Source organism: Rattus norvegicus, chromosome 3 (genome assembly GCF_036323735.1).
Source record: "Rattus norvegicus strain BN/NHsdMcwi chromosome 3, GRCr8, whole genome shotgun sequence".
Lineage (NCBI taxonomy): Eukaryota > Metazoa > Chordata > Mammalia > Rodentia > Muridae > Rattus > Rattus norvegicus.
Window position 1 is genome coordinate 107,914,141 of NC_086021.1, and position 17,335 is coordinate 107,931,475.

The 17,335-nt window shown below is 38.2% G+C and overlaps 1 protein-coding gene across 1 annotated transcript in view; it reads right to left on the reverse strand.

Annotated features, from left to right (window-relative positions):
• Positions 1-3,330: 3,330 nt before the first annotated feature.
• LOC134486296 (uncharacterized) overlaps positions 3,331-17,335 on the reverse strand; it is a 29,770-nt gene continuing 15,765 nt past the window's right edge. Inside the window, exons 4-7 of the mRNA XM_063285197.1 lie at positions 15,280-15,435; positions 8,802-8,905; positions 5,481-5,541; positions 3,331-3,630 (exon numbers count right to left, since the gene is read on the reverse strand). Of these exons, the coding sequence (XP_063141267.1) occupies positions 3,331-3,630; positions 5,481-5,541; positions 8,802-8,905; positions 15,280-15,435 (621 nt within the window). The remainder of the gene's footprint in view (positions 3,631-5,480; positions 5,542-8,801; positions 8,906-15,279; positions 15,436-17,335) is intronic.

Here is a 17,335-nt window from a genome sequence, read left to right on the forward strand (position 1 = left end):
GGGGTCCAACCTTGGCAGGACCAAGGGCTTCCCCTTCCACTGGTGCCCCAACAAGGCTATTCTCTGCTACATATGCAGTTGGAGCCCTGGGTCAGTCCATGTATAGTCTTTTGGTAGTGGTTTAGTCCCTGGAAGCTCTAGTTGGTTCGCATTGTTGTTCTTACGGGGTTGCAAGCTCCTACAACTCTTTCAATACTTCCTCTAATTCCTCCCAAGGGGGTCCTGTTCTCAGTTCAGTGGTTTGCTGCTAGCATTGACCTTTGTATTGGACATGCTCGAGATGTGTCTCTCAGGAGAGATCTATATCCGGTCCCTTTCAGCATGCATTTTTTAGCTTCATCAATCTTATCTAGTTTAGGTGGCTGTATATATATATATATATGGGTCACATGTGGGGCAGGTTTTGAATGGCCATTCCTTGAGTCGCTGCTCTAAACTTTGCTTCCATTTCCCCTCCTATGGATAATTTTTCCCCTTTCAAGAAGGAGTGGGAGCATCCTCATTTCAGTCATCCTTCTTGAGCTTCTTGTGGCCTGTGGATTGCATCTTGGGTAATTCGAGCTTTTTGGCTAATATCCACTTATCAATGAGTGCATACCAAGTGTGTTTTTCTGTGATTGAGCTACCTCACTCAGGATGATATTTTCTAGTGCTTCTGAATGTAATTATCCAAGGTCAATAGCACCATGTTTTCAGACCCATGGGAATTGATAAGCTAAAGCAGAGATACAAATATAAGTATACCTATAATGGCAATCAATGGCCAATTGATATTTAATAGCTTTCACTTATTGCCTAGTTCACTCAATTCCATCCTTAAGGGCATCAAGTCTTTTTGAAAATCCATGTCTATTTTTTGCAGTGGGGAGATTTTTATAGCCCAGAAATATTTCCACTAAATTATTGGTGATGTGACCTATTTGTACTCTCGCTTTGAGGATCAACACTCCTACCATACTGACAATTATGATTCAAATTAAGTATCAGGATTCCAACAATCAACAATCCTATAAACCTTAGTTCTAGTTCTTAGTACTATCAATAATTTTCCAAGTATAGCATTAATATTTTCTGAAGATCATTTTTTTTAGTTTTACTGGAACAGATGTGAAGGAAGGTTGTTTTAGTATGATAAAAGTAGACTTGAAAGATATATTAATACACTGAGTAATGTGACAAAAAGCACACAAATTATGGCACTGGGTGTCAGTGTCATTCATATCTCTCCAACTAATAAGACATGAGGTGGGATTACACAGGACGGGAATAAACATTTCTATTAGAGTTATAGAAATAGTAAAGTTGGATGTGTTAATGGTAATATTTCCCTTATGAAGCTGCATAGGTCCTGTGCTTGAACTAGAGCTCAAAAAAAGGTACGCATGACACATCTAAATTTTAACACTAATGCAGATTCAGTAGGTCCATGGCTAAATATATTTTTTGTGTTGTTTTCTTATTTCTCCCTTATCTCCTTTCTTCTTTTTCAACTGGAATTTTAGCTTCCTGTGGGCATTTGTATAACCCCAACAACCAACAGTGTACAGAGAACTATTGCCTCCACATCATGGCTGATGTTTTGTTGTTGTTGGTGGTGGTGGTGTATTATTATTATTATTATTATTATTATTATTATTATTATTGTTGTTGTTGTTGTTGTTGTTGTTGTTGATGTTGTTGTTGTTGTTACTTGTCTTTCTAGTATCTAGTCTACCAAGTATGATGATATCTCACTGTGGTTATAATTTGCATTTCTTTGATGATTGTTAGTGCTGAACATTTTCATGTATTTTGCATATTTATGTATCTTCAAATATCTTTATATGTATATACTGTGAGTGTGCACATGCATGTGTGCATGTGTCGCTGTGTGTGTGTTTATGTGTGCTTGTGTGCACATGCCATGACGTGCATATAGAGACCTGAGGACAACTTGCAGGACTTGGCCACAAGTCACTAGGCTTGGAACTAAGTGATAGTACTTACTGAGTGTGTGTGTGTGTGTGTGTGTGTGTGTGTGTGTGTGTGTGTGTGTGTGTGTAAGTAGTTTTAGAAAGTTCTATTATTAGAAAGTTCTATTCAGATATTGTCCCAGTTTGGTTTTTGGTTTTTTGGGTTTTTTTGTCAACATGACACCAACTAGAGTCATCTGAGAAGAATCTCATTTGAAAAAAAAAAGTCTCCATCAGGTTGCCTGTAGGTAAGTTTCTAGTGTATTAATGATTGACATAGTAGGGTCCAGGCCATTGTGGGCAATGTCATGCTAGGCATGGAGACCTAATTCTTATACGAAAGCAGGCTGAGGAATCTATGCAAAGCAAGCCAGTAAGTCCCTCTATAGTGTCTACCTCAGCTATTGCTTTGAAGTTCCTGCCTTGACTTTCTGCCCTCACTGCTCTTCATGGTAGAATGTAAAATAATAAAGTCTTCCTTCCTTCCTTCCTTCCTTCCTTCCTTCCTTCCTTCCTTCCTTCCTTTGTTCCTTCCTTCGTTCCTTCCTTCCTTCCTTGGCTTTGGTTATGATGTTTTTATTAGAGCAACAAAAGACAAACTAGGACATTTTGTCCTTTTCAAATTAAAATAATAATAAAAGGGGTTGGTTTTTTAAAATGTATTTTAAATTTTGCAAATACATCATTTAATACCTCACTGAACAGGCTGTGTCTTCGATTTTATGAGCCACACAGGCCAGGCTTTCATTTGATGTGCTAGTTTCTTGTTTTCACTTTAGCTGCCTTGGTTTCAGGCAGCACGCCCGCCCACATTCTCTCACCAGCACTCTGTAGTGTACTTTGAAATGAGGTACCTTCAGTTTTATTCTTTTGACTCAGATTGCTTCGGCTGCTCCTGATGGTTGCTAGCACCATATGAATTTAGAGATTGTATTTTCTATTTCTGCTGAACAATAGTCATTGACATGGCAGCTCTTCTTAGGTAGTACAAGCATTTTAACAAAATGAATTCTGTCAATCCATAAGGGTGGAATATCTTTCATTGATTTGTGTTATCTTTGATTTCTTTTAAAATGTCTTATAGCTTCACTATACAGATCTTTTCCTTGTTCAATTTATTGCAAAGCTTTTCTTTTGTTTTCTTTTCTTTTTATCTTCTTTTAAATTTTACTTTTCTTGGATATTTGACATATTTACATTTCAAATGTTATCCCTTTCCCCCTCTCCCGTATCCCCTCCCCCTGCTTCTATGGGAATGCTTCCACTCACACCCACCCATTCCCCATCAATGCGCTGGCATTCCCCTACGCTGGGAAAACAAGCCTTCACAAGACCAAGAGCTTTTCTTCCTATTGATGCTGGACAATGCCATCCTCTGCTACATATGTGGTTGAAGCCCCATATATGTACTCTTTGGTTGGTGGTTTAGTCCCTGGGAGCAACAGGGGTTCTGGTTGGTTGATATTGTTGTTCTTCCTATGGGGTTGCAAACCACTTCAGCATCTTCAGTCTTTTCTCTAACTCCTCCATTGATGCCTACTTGTTCAGTCCAATGGTTAGCTTCAACCATCCTCATCTGTATCAGTAGTGCTCTGGCAGAGCCTCTCAGGAGACACTCATATCTGGCTCTTGTCAGCAAGCATTTCTTGGCATTGGCAATAGTGACTAGGTTTGGTGGCTACATATGGGATGGATCCCCAGGTGGGACAGTCCCATATAACCTTTTCTTCAGTCCCTGCTACACTCTTTGTCCCTGTATTTCCTCCCATGAGTATTTTGTTCTCCCTTCTAAGAACAAATGAAGCATCCCACATTTTGGTCTTCTTTCTTCTTGAGCTTCATATGGCCTATGAATTGTTTCTTGGGTATTCCGAGTTTGGGAGCTAATATCCACTTATCAGTGAGTGCATACCATGTGTGTTCTTTTGTGGCTGGGTTACCTCACTCAGTTCCTTCCATTTGACTAAGAATTTCATGTAGTCATTGTTTTTGATAGCTAAGTAGTACTCCATTGTGTAAATGTACCACATTTTCAGTATCCCTCAGTTGAGAATTCTTTGTTTAGCTCTGTACCCCATTATTAATGGCACTATTTATTCTCTGGTGTCTAACTTCTTGAGTTCTTTGTATATATATTAGATAGTAGCATTCTATCAGATGTAGGATTGGTGAAGATCTTTTCCCAATCTGTTGGTTGCCATTTTGTCCTATTGACAGTGTCCTTTGCCTTACATAATAAGCATTGCAATTTTATGAGGTCCCATTTGTTGATTGTTGTTCTTAAAGCATAAGCCATTGGGATGTTTTTCAGTTATTGCAAATGGTAATTTTTTAGTTCTCTTTCAGATAATTTGTTTTTAAATATACAGAAATGCCACTGGATTTTGTACATACATTTTGCATCTTGCAACTTTATGCATTTATCATCTCTGACAATTTTCTTCTGAATCCTCAGGATGCCATATCTAAGTTGCTGCATATGAAGAGAGACAACTTAACTTTTCCTTTCCAATCTGGTTGCCTTCCATTGCTCCCTCTTGCCTAAAAGTTTTGTCTAGAAATTCTAGAGCAACAATGAACAGAATTAGCTGGAATCTGCGACTATCTCCATTACAGATCTTAGAACAGCTTTTACTCTTATGGGTATGATGTGTGCCATAAACAGTTGAATGGATTAAATCTTTCTCCTTTATAACAAATATATTGAGAGGTTTATCAAGAAAGGATGTTATATTTTATCCAATATAGTCTACTAAGGAGACCATATTTTTTCCTTCATTCTGTCAATGTGCTGCTATAGTTTTATGTATGCTAAGTCATCCTTCAATCCCTAGGGTAAATTCCACCTGATTGCAGCACATGATCCTTTCAATGTGCTGTTGAATTCAGCTTGCGGGTATATTGTTGAGGACTCTCACACACATGTTTATTAAGGAGATTGGTCTGTAATTTATTTTCTTGAAATGTCTTTCTCTGACTTTACTATTAGAGAAATTATGTCCTCCCGAAATAAGTTCAAAAATATATCCATATCTTCTTCTTTAGTATTTGGAAGGCTTTGAGAGTTGGTATTAGTTCTTGAAATGCTTGCTAAAATTCAGGAGTTGAGACCACTGGATGCTAGAATTTTCTTCAACGGGAAATTTTTTGTTATAGATTCAATCTTCTTACTCATAATATATCTGTTCAGATTTCAATTTCTTCATAATTCAGTTCCTGCAAGTTATATATGTCTGGGAATTTATTCATGTCCTCTAGGTTATCCAATTTGTTTGCATGTTATTCTCATAGTAATCTCTTATAATCCTTTGTGGTTTTTTGGTACCAACTACAGTGTTTCTTCTCTCGTTTCAGCTTTTATTGATCTGACTCTTTGCTCTTCTGTCTTTATTTAGCTACAGGTTTGTCAAATCACACCCTCTAACATAAAAAGCAAGTCTTGACTCTTTTGTTCTTTTCTACTGTTACTATAGTTTCAATGCCATTCCTGAGTTCATTATTCCTTCTTTCTGTTCCATTGAGACTTACTTTGTCAACCTCTACACACCAGCTTTTCTGGGAAAGGACAGACCGGTTTGACACCAGACAGCTGGAAGACACACATGGAAATGCACATGACAGCACATGTGTTCAACCTGGAACAAGTGGATAGGCCTGGAACTTGGATTTTTGTGGTTTACCTAATGCGGGGACAAGCCTGGGGCTTATTTGCTGAAACAGTTCTAAATCCTAGGTCCATGGGAACAGGTCCCGAATTTGTGTCTTTTGGGACTATTTGTGTGGCATTTTTTCTCTCAATTGCAACATTCCCTCTTGCCAAACTGAAATTATTGCTCTAGGAAGGGTGTGTGTGTGTGTGTGTGTGTGTGTGTGTGTGTGTGTGTGTGTGTGTGTATGTGTGTGTGTGTATTTGTGTGTGTGTGTGTTGAGTAGTTGGGGTATTATAAGCTTCAGGAGGTAAACAAATGTTAACTGTTGGAAAGAATAGAAAGTTGAAGGTTCCTGAGGTCCTCTATCCCACAGTATAAAAAGAAACATAACAGTTGCTGTTGTGGAATGCTGATCATCAAAATGTGAAGGGACATTTGTATAGTCCAGTTGCCTGCAAGCTTTAGAGAGCCCCAGGTTGCAGGTCTTCAGAAGTTGGTTGGGGTAGGTTTTCTGGTGATACAGCTGCTTTGGAGTCATCCCTGCTCCTTGTAAGTAAATTCCTCACCCATTCCCATTAGTAACCTTGGTAAAAATCTTATTGGTTCACCACATTGCCCAGCCATGAAGTCCTTGTGTTGGTCTGTTTGGGCTACCTTTCTGGAATGAATAGGTGTGTGTGTGTGTGTGTGTGTGTGTGTGTGTGTGTGTGTGTGTGTGTGTGTGTGTTTGGTGTGTGTGCTATCTCTCTCCAGGAAAAGTCTATATCACACAACAGAGACCTATGTATATCCTGAGTCCATGGGATCAAGGCAGCAGCCAGTCTCTCCGAGGGTAATTCTGTCTGTGTCATTGATCAATGGGTCCTACTTGGGAGTCTGTATGAGCTGATGTATGTGTGGAGACCTGTGTGCAGGTTCTAGGTTAAAGGCTATATTCACAATGGTTGGCCTGGTTATAGGAACATTAGACCCCTCTAAAACATGAATACCAAAAGACAGCCTAGACCTGGAACAAGGATCAGACCATCCTCAGGAATCTACTAGAATAGAACTAAATTCTGGGTTTATTGGTATGTGGGGCTTTAGGAATCAACTTGGTGTTAAATAAATCAACACCTTTTGTAGATGTAGACCCAGTACTAGAGACCAAGGGTTCTGTGTTAGTGTGAGAAGTAACCCTAATGGCAGGGCCTTCAAGAGACAACACAGTGACATCCATGGCTAAGAAATTGAGGTGACAGTGAACGAACACAGACACAAGTACAGAAAAGTTGTGCTCATTCTTTATAGTATAAGCAAAGAGGTTAGCTAATCTGGATAGGAGGTATGTGTAGCAGTTACCATGGCAAATATCCAAGAGGAGGAAGCTTCACTTGATACTTTCTGCACACCCTGGTTTCAGCTGAAGATCAACCACTGATCAACACCTACACCTAAGAAAGGCTCTGCATTTCCTTTGAGCCTGACTACAGGAAAGTTTTGTTATTTCCATGGATCTGAAGCTTGGGGATCCTTAACAGTGGTGGTACCCATGTCAACAATGCACATTAATGCAGGACTTCAGGTCCCTCTGAAAGACCCTGGTGGTAGGTGGACATGCAGCATATATCTAAAGTTATATATATATATATATATATATATATATATATATATATATATATATATATATGCCTGATACTAGGGTTATAGGAGATAGCGTAGTATTGAGGAGAGACCAGAATATAAAGGCTGATAGAGTCAATCTTGTACCAAGGGAAACCTGAAGCCTTGGATATTGATGTAAATCTAGAAATTAAATATTAGGTCTAGAGCTAATGGCTTGGGATCTAACCTGGAGTAGGGCAGCCTAGAACCTGTGTCTATAGGTACCAGCATGAAGTGTGGGGCTATGAGGGTCTTGCTGATGATAGTCAGTAGTGAAGACTAGTTGAAAAGTCCAAGGCAAAGTCAATACTCACTTCTCTCTCCTTGTCCAAAGCTGTTTATATCTGGAGATGTGCTGCATGGGCTAGAAAAGATGTTACAAGGGCAGTGCTACATTGCCCTTCCATATTTCTTTATTTCAATGCTACATCAAATAATGTAACTTCTCAGTTCCTTTACCTAGCCCTTATGAAGATAGTTTCACTTATAGATAGCTCTTTGCATTGACATTTCTGTGAAGGGACAAGTACTGTCTAGTTCTATTCTGCCGTCATAACTCCCCTCACCATCAAAGCTCCTATTCAATTGCTGGGTTTTCATTTTTGTGTCTATGAATAGCATTTTATTTTCTCATTGTTATAACTAACATTGCACATTGAACTGCCCTACATAAAAGTCTCTGCTCCCATCTACGGTTTGTTTTGTAGCAAAAAAAAAAAAGTAATTCATGTTCAACATAAAAGCCTTGAAAAGAACAGAAAACCCTATTGAAATAAAGGCTTCAAAGGTCAGTTGTAAATCCATCTTCTAAAGATAATTGCATAATGAGGTTTTGTTCCGTGTCTTTTTAGTATTCGATTCTTTCTCTTGTACATGCATGCATAGTTATAAAAACAGAATCAAACTGCACACACGTTTTTGCTTGTGTTGTGTCACATCAACTTGACTGGATTTACAACTCCCTTGGAGATGGTTGCAGCAAACCTCTGAGTTTGCCTGTGAGGGTGATCCCAGAAAAGATCCACTGGGAAGGGAAGACTCTCCCCAAATGTGGGTACCATCTCATGGGCTGGGGTCAATAAAAAGCGAAAACATGGAATGTTAACATTCCCTTTTCTGTACTCCTGACTCACTGACATGTGAAGGACACTGTGATGTACTAAACTTCGGGAATTGTAATTCAAATTAAATGTCGTCATCCTTTGGTCATTTTCCGTCCAGTATTCTGTCTCAACAATACAAAAGTAATTAATAAAAACCTCTGTCTCACCATCATTCCTGAACACGTCAATGATAGTTCCTTCTTAATTTTGTTTCTACATCTGTTTCAGTGGACATGTATTTAAGTACTGTTAGTTCCCATGTCTCCAGATAAATTTCCCAGTTACCTGTATTAGTAAGTAAATACATGCTAAGTTGCCAGCCACCAAGCCTATACAGCTCTGGATATTACACAGTGCATTGGCTTCCATTGCCCTTAGAACAGTCAGGAATACAATGGGGAAGTGTGTGGGATTAACTCTCCCCAATAGTAAAATAGTTGTCCTATTCTGACCAGGAGAGTGGATAGTGGAGAGGTTGGGGCTTAGAGATCAATTCTTTCTCAAGTATTTCCTCAGATGCTATGTTCCAAGTCACAGCCTTTCTGGTACAAGGAGCCTGAAGGGAAACAGGAGATAAGGCAGCAACATCAACATTGCTGCGTTTTCTTATCCCCCTCCTTTGTCTTGTTTCTCTTTTGTCTTACAGCGGCTACCCTGGAAATGTGCCCTGCAAAGAGGATTAGCACTGAAACATTTTCTCCCTGTATCTTCTTCCTGTGAGCTCCAGCTTACACACCTGTGTGGTACAATATCACCAAAATATTGAGGCTAAGCAATAAATCACCCATTGATAAGCAAGTGGCGTTTTTAGATATTCCTTATTATAAATTCCTCTAGTATAATAATTCTTACTGAAAGATATTTACACTCACCCCTGATAATTTTCTTAGGATAAATTTATAGGCATAGAATTTTTAAGTAATACAAACAGCTTTAAGAGGAACGGGAACAAACACGCAGAAGTTCCCTAATTAAGTACTATACGAGTCAGCAAAGAAATTAGTGGTGGCTTACTGAATGTACCTTTGATGGGAATGCTTTGTAGTTTAAGATAGTAAACTTTTATAAATTTTTCAGGAAATCTAGCCAGATCCCTAGATCCTGGCTAAGCAACATAAATAAATTGAAACGTATGCAAAATATCTTCAAGATGTTCAGTGAGTTTTCTCTGTTTTACAGAGAGCCCATATTCTATTTGTAAAAAAAAATAATTTCTTTTCCCCTGAGTGGTTTTGTTGTTGGTTTAAGTATGTTTGTGCCTTTGTATTCATTTCATTTCTACCTCTACACCCTCCTCGAATGCTCTCATAAAACTGCAACATAAAAGGAAGATTTACTTCTCAATGCTCAGCAAAATCTTACCTAAACCATGATCTAGCAACTGGAACCCTCTGTGACATTTCAGTTCCTGTATAAGCCACAAGTTCTTTCTGCGAGGACACATGTTTATTACTGAAATTTAATAATTTACCTTTGCTCCAAAACTGTCCATAATAAAGTCAATAAGTAACATATATGTACTATTATTAGGTTCTATTCCATTATGTATTCTTTCAGATAAGACTTACAAAATATATGTCTGTGACAAGAGAGTATATGAAGTTGGGATGTTTATGTGAGCTTTGCATTCTTGAAAATAAAAGAAACTACTCCAATTTTATCCCTGTGTGCTACCTTCTTACAATCCAAATCCTGCCTGTGGCCTGCTACCTATGTGTTGTAACAATTGTGAAGACAATTTTTAAGTAATTGGTCAGGCTATTTTATTTCTTCTTTAGTTCAAAACGGAAAAGATGCCTTCCTCCACAACTAAGCTAGTGCATATCTATTTCTATATTATAATCCTTATATCTTATATCCAAAAGTAATTTAATGTATATAAAATTGCAGCAAAACCTTTCTCTGAGTAGATTAATTTAGGAGCAGGGAGGCAAATGCTGCAAATCCTCCACAATGTGTAGATTCTAGTTTTGAGCTTCTGACTCTATATTCAACTTGAAGTACCTACAGAAGCCAGAGAACTAAGAAGAGACCATCACAGGAGGGGCACTTTCAGAAAGTGGAGCTAGTAAAGTGTAGGTATTAAGAAAATCAATTGGGGGGTGGTAAATACTATGAATTTACTGGCTTTAACAGCATGGGCAATAGCAGAGTGTAGAATGTTTGTGGACCAGCATAGGGGGATGATTAAGGCACAGAGTCACAGAAAGCTACCACTGTGTAAACCACATGACATATACCTCATTAAGAATTGTTCAGTAACCCCCCTTAGACCTCCAAAACAATATAGACTCTTTCTATTCTTCTCAGTTGACTATAAGAATTAACTGATAAGACCCTGTTGATGAAACACTACATACTTTTGTATAAGTTGTAGAGAATTCAAGCTGGAACTGAGCTAGAAGCTGTCTTCTGACTAGTTTGCTTTTGTGATACCAGAAAGTGCTATATGCTATGTACATTGCATATGCTATATGGTATATGCTGGTATGAGAGAAAAATAGTCACTGATCTTACACTTATCTGAATCCTATAAACTATAATATCAACTTTCCAGGCAATATGTAACTACAGTCACAGGGGTGGCACGACTCTTATGGTAGTGACCATTACTCTCTTCTTGGATTTACAGAAGGCAATTTACATTTAGTACCATAAAACTCCATGGCTGAGGGAGTATTGGACTATAGGGAGTAATTTACTGTTGTTGTCTAGCTAAGTTTACATTGCATCAAATGTGTGTGTGTGTGTGTGTGTGTGTGTGTGTGTGTGTGTGTGTGTGTTTCTACCCAGACAAATGCTACTGTCAGCCTTAATTAGAGAAATTTTTCTTTGCAATAAATGGGAATGAAAGCAAAAAATTCATGGCTGGTCAGCCTCCCGAGAATACATGCAAGCTGAATGCTCACCCTTAAATAAAACATTTATACCTCCCCTTCCAAGTCTTGGGGATCATTGAAGAAGACAGAAGGGAAAGATTTTAATAGCCCACAAATAGGAAGAAGGGCAAAATACTATCTTTGGGACAAAGCACAATGTTTACAATCATGATCTCACAGCATCTATATGTGTATGCTCTCAGCCAGTACAAGACTGAGATTGTCAATAGTCAATCTTTATTGAGGATGGCCTTGCTCTCCCTGTTGTGCTGTTGGCTACTAATGGATTATCGAAATGAGAATAAACCATCATTGTTTTTTGGTTACATAACCACTGATGAGCCCACCCAGTAGCTCTAAATTCTTAGTCACACAGGCAACCTTGATTAAGCTTAGTGGGATATGAATGAGGAACGAGGATATGTAGGGAAGAGAGAATGATATGAGAGGTAGGAGAGAAATAAAGCAGAAAATAGACTTATCTAGCATCAATGAAAAGAGAGGTCCTTGGTCTTGTGAAGGCTCAATGACTTTGCAAGGATGGTGAGGTGAGAGTGGGGTGTTTTGGAGTAAGCGCCATCATAGAAGCAGGAGGAGGGGGTTTGTGGAGGGAAAACCAGGAAAGGGGATAATATTTGAAATATAAATAAATAAAATATCCAATAAAAATTAAAAGAATATTGTAGGAAGCTTAACAAGGAGGAAGACCCAAGTGTGGATACCTGAAACCCACTTAGAAGGGAAACAAAATAGTCAGGGGAGGCAGAGCAAGGGAAGAAACTGGGTGTGAGTGTGGAGGGAGGAGGACAAAACAAGGGGAAAGATCAGGTACAGGGCAGGACAGGAGGGATGCCCAAAGGGCCAGGAGAATGAAAATGAAGAATGTATAAGGTAAGAGTGATCAGAATGCACTGTAGGTATGCATGAAATTATCAAAGAATAAAGTTAATAAAAGTTATTAAATGGATATATATGCCATTCCATAAACAGAGGTGCAATTATCTTGAAACTATATTGGTCAAATTAATAAATAAATAACTTCTCACCAAGAAAAGTGATGATATTTAATGAGTAAACTTAGGATCTAAAGTCAAAACCACTTTATTTAAGTCTTTGCGTTACTACTCTGTGCTTTGACAAACTTCAAAGTTTAGAACAGTTCTTGGCACATGCTAAGCATATAGTAAAATTTAAAATATACTAACATGAAAATAATTTTAATCAGTCCACATATTTTTATGTACTCAATGTTACATTGACCACTTGACAACATCTTACAGGATTTGACTTTGTATTTCCACTTTAATTGATTAGTTAATTAATTTAATTATTTATTTATGTGTGTGGTGTATGTGTGCACCTGCATGTCTATGCATACATGCAGAAGCCAGAGGTAGGTGTTGCATATACTGAATATATAGTTCTGCCCCTTACTTATCAGAGCTCAATGATTTGGTTGGGCTGGCTAGCCAGAAAACTTTAGGAATCTGCCTTTCTCTCTCTCCAGTTACAAGATTAAAGGAACACATCACCATACCCAGGATTTTATGTATGGATCTATATTCAGGTCCCCATGCTTACATGATAAGCACGATGTCTAGTAAAGCCATCTCTCTAGCTATGGTTTTGTACTTCTTTCCAGATTTCAAATGATTTCCAGGTTGATAAAAGACAGTTAAAAGGAATTAGCACTAATTCAGTACCTAATGTGTTCCAAAACCCTCCTATTATGCAGACTCTTCTTCCTAAGTGTATTAATTTTGGAAGCTCCCCATGATATCATAATTATCAAAATGTAGCCACATTCCACATTCTATAATTTTGGCATTTAAAAAGATTGAAATGACTTTTATAATTATAGTCTTAAAATTACTCTCAATTTCAATATTCCATTTTTTTTCAATATAGAACGTGAAGAGAAAAAATTATCTTATGCCTCTAGCATCTGAAAGGGCCTTTGAAAATCTTACACACTATAGACATCCCACATTTAATGAATAATGCTTTCCCTCCTCAGGTCATGCCTTATAATAATGAAATTTCTCTTCTGTTAATTGGAAACTGAGGCACAGATAATTTAGGACATTTTGCCATGGTCATATGATACGAGGATCAAATGCAGTCCTGGACAAATTCAGAAAAGTCTTTGTATACTTCATCCCCCATCTCAGAGTGGGACAGTGGACTGTGGCTGGCCTCTTGAAGCACACACATGGACAACTGTGTTCTTCCTCCCAACACTGCAGTGCCGAATCAGAAGTCTGCAGTCTTAAATCCCTTTTGGCAGAGAGCCCAGATTTCTGGGACTTCATTTACTCTCTTGTCAGACTGCCCATCAAGAACTAAAGCCCTATGCCTTCATGCGGCTGGAGCCCAGAACTCTTAACATTTCATTTTATCTTTAGTTTAAACACCTTTTTGTTTCTGTTCTTATCAGCTCGATGTGTGTTTTATGTTCTGCCCTTTAAGTTTTAAGTCTCTTTGCCTTTTTGGTGTCTTTTCCAGTTACTGGTCAGTCTGACTGTGAGAAATAGCTACTTCTTCTGACCTGTCTGAAACAAATTCTAAAAGGAATCCATTGCCTGGAAATTGAAAAGATAAAAGCTATCTATTATCAGAAGCATGTGCTATTTAAACTTCATGTGAATTTTTAAAGTCTTTTGTTTTATTAATAATTTTACATATGAATCAAAACATCTACACTTCATGAGCTCTTTAATGTGAAAGGAATGTTTACCTTCTATGAAGAAACTCTAAAATAATTCATGAATCTAAAACTATGACCTGATCACAGCCATTAGAGACATTAGGTAATACAAGGCATATGATAGTAGCTGTTTATGTTTACTGAGGAACTGAAAATACCAAATATAACTCAAAGTTGTTTGTATTACTAACTTTATATGAACCCCTTCCCTCAACACAAAAAACTCTCCCTCAAACATTAGAAAAGAAATCAATGCACAGAAGGAAAAAGTAAAATCATTTGGCTAAGACTATGAACGTAGCAAGTGGTAAATGAAAGTTTCTATCCAGGAAGTCTAGTGCCAGCCTGCCCAGCCTCGGTCACTATAGCACCTGCTGTATTCGTGGAAATGCAGAAGAAACTGGTAAGGGCTGAGAGACTGAAGAGACACAGGAAGACAGAGAAGAAGCGTTTTGTTTCTGCCACTTAGCCTGCAACTTATGCCTACACTACATCAAAAACTATATGAACATTTTCCTAAGAGGTTAGTTTGGCTCTAGGGACAAACTTCACTTGAAGGCAGAGGAGTAGATAAAGAAAATTACTCTCTCCTAATTAGGGCTAGGAAGAGGGCCATGAGGTTTTGTGGTTGCCAGAGCACTAGACTCTGAAGCATTTTGGAATGCGGCTGTCTTCACAGTTGGCACCATCACCAATGGCTGCACTAGGTGTGCTTAAGTGACTTGCTAGAAAAAAAAGTGTCAAATTTTATGGCAGAGTAAGTGAAATAAATATGCTGTGGCACTTGGAGACCACACCTGCTGGGTTCAGAATACAAGTGAAGGAGGCCCTAGAAAGGAAATACCATGTGGGCCATTGTGGGCTTCAGAAAGTACTATTGAGATTTTATTTATAAGGGAAATTCAAAATACTAAGAATCAATTGTATCTCAAAACTACAAATAATGTAATGATAATAAAAACATAAAACTATAACTCTAGAAAAACAAGTAAAATTAAAACCAATGTTTAAAAACAAGCATGATAAACTATTATTTTTACATTCCTACATTTTTATTATTTTGTCTCTTTTTATCATTTTATCAATATATGATGAGACTGGAGAGATGGCTGCTCTTCCAGACGATCCAGGTTCAATACACAGTGTGCACATGGCCGTGCACAGTGATCTGTATTTCCAGTTGCAGGGAACCTGATTCCCTTCTGGTTTCCACTGGCTCTAGTTATTCAATTGTTACCCAAAACAAGGGACTAGCGCATATTTCAAGCGCAAAGATCTGATATAGACCCCCTAAAACTCATGTGAAAATATTCAGACATCAAGTGAAGTACACATTTGTCACACCAGTGCTGAGGACACAGAGACAGCAAGATCCCTGGAGCTCATTCCGGCTAGCTCATTTGACGTGCTCCAGGCCAGAGAGAGATACTGTCTCAAAATAACAGAGTGGACAGAACCTGAAGAACAACACCTGAGTTGATCTCTGGCTTCATCAAACATCTAAACACATACACATACACACACAAATAGGCACATACAAAAATATACCATAACATTGAGAATAAAAAGAATAGAGAATATTATACATTTATGAAAATTATTTTAACTCAAACTGCATATGTATTAGATCATATGGAAATGAAAAAACTAAAATGGATAATTTTCAAGAAAAATTTTAAAAATTTACTCAAAAAAACCCAGTGACTAAATAATAACTGTAATAACCACACATAAACATGGGATACTTCCTTTCAAATGATAGAAGGCACTGATGATTTGATAGCCACTCAGAACCACATATTTAAGGCAAAAGCAACAAAACTGTGATATAAACTGGTTTCTGGAGACCAAAAGAGACAGGCATTCTTTGCATTCCCTTCTCTATTACTACATAACAATTTTCAACAGGTATCATAGTACAGCAATGTAATGTCATTATTTCACTGTTTGTGTCAGGAGTCTGAGTCTGAATCACCAGGATGAAGAGAGGTGTCAGGTTGGTCACAGTCCTATGTGACCTTTCACTGACTGAAGAATTTAGTTCCCTATCATTGTGAGATTGAAACTCCCATTTTTTAACAATCTTTATTAACCATTTTATTCATTTCTATTTCAAGTGATATCCTTCTTCCTCCTGGTTACCCTTCCACCAATACCCCCATCCCATTCCCCTCAACCCCTACCCTTTTCCTCTATGAGGGTGCCCCTGCACTCATTCACCCACTCGCTCCTCAATCCTCTAGCATCCCCCTATGGTGGGGCATCAATCCCCCCTTCCCTCCCATTGATATCAGATAAGGCCATCCTCTGCTACATATGTATCTTGAATCCAAGCTCCCTACATGTATACTCTTTGGTTGGTGGTTCAGTCTCTGGTAAATCTGGGTGGCCCAGTTAGTTGATATTTTTGTTCTTATGGGGTTGCAATCCCCTTCAGTTCCTTCAGTCCCTCCCCAGCTCTTCCATTCCACCAGTACCTGACCAATACAGATAAAGATACTGAATAGCCAACCATCAGACTGAGTCCAGGGATCCCACTTTCTTGTTAGCCATTACCTGGGAACACTTCTAAGATCTCAGTGTCCACTGCCATTTCTCTGCTTGGCTTAACTGCTCCTGGACATACCTTCCAGGAAAATTAAGAACTTCATTGATGCAGTTTATCAGACTTAGTCTGGCCCATTCAAGAACCCTCTACCCTTTGATTTATCTCAAAGTCAGCTTATTGAGAGCTATATTGATCATCAAAAGGTCCCTTCCATCTCTGCTGACTAGAACATAATCACAGAAGCATCAACTGTCAAATCTGTAGTCACATCCTCCTTGAAAGAAACATGAGTCACCCAAGACACAAACTCCAGACAGTGGAATATTTAAGCAGTTACAATTGAATATGGTTTGTCTTCTCTGAAACGCATGTTGATATCTCATGCCATTATGAAATACTAAGGGATGGGACCAGTATACACAATTTGAAGGTGATAGTGGATAGTTGATATATTAGTTCAATTTCTACTGTACTGACAAAAATCGCTTTGTAAAGTCCTCAGACTCTGGTATTTTATTTTAAGACAGACATGAACCTGGACATTATGCTATATCTAAATAAAAGTTATCTTCAGTTCTACAGATGTTCGCACAAAAAAACTGGACTACAGCCACATTTCCTGCCTTGACTCTTTTGTCTCTGTTGTCAAGATAAAACATTGAAATGTTCCATTTGTCTCCATCTCCAACATTGTTCCCCACCCTAAATCTCTACCACCTCTTGGTAGATTAACAATGTTTTTCCTCTTACTTTGCATATTCACATTCTCCTTCCTTCTCTCCAGTTCATTCTCCAGCCCATGTGGTTGAAGTCATTCTTCCGAAGCACTAAACTTCTTAAAGCCCTTTACAA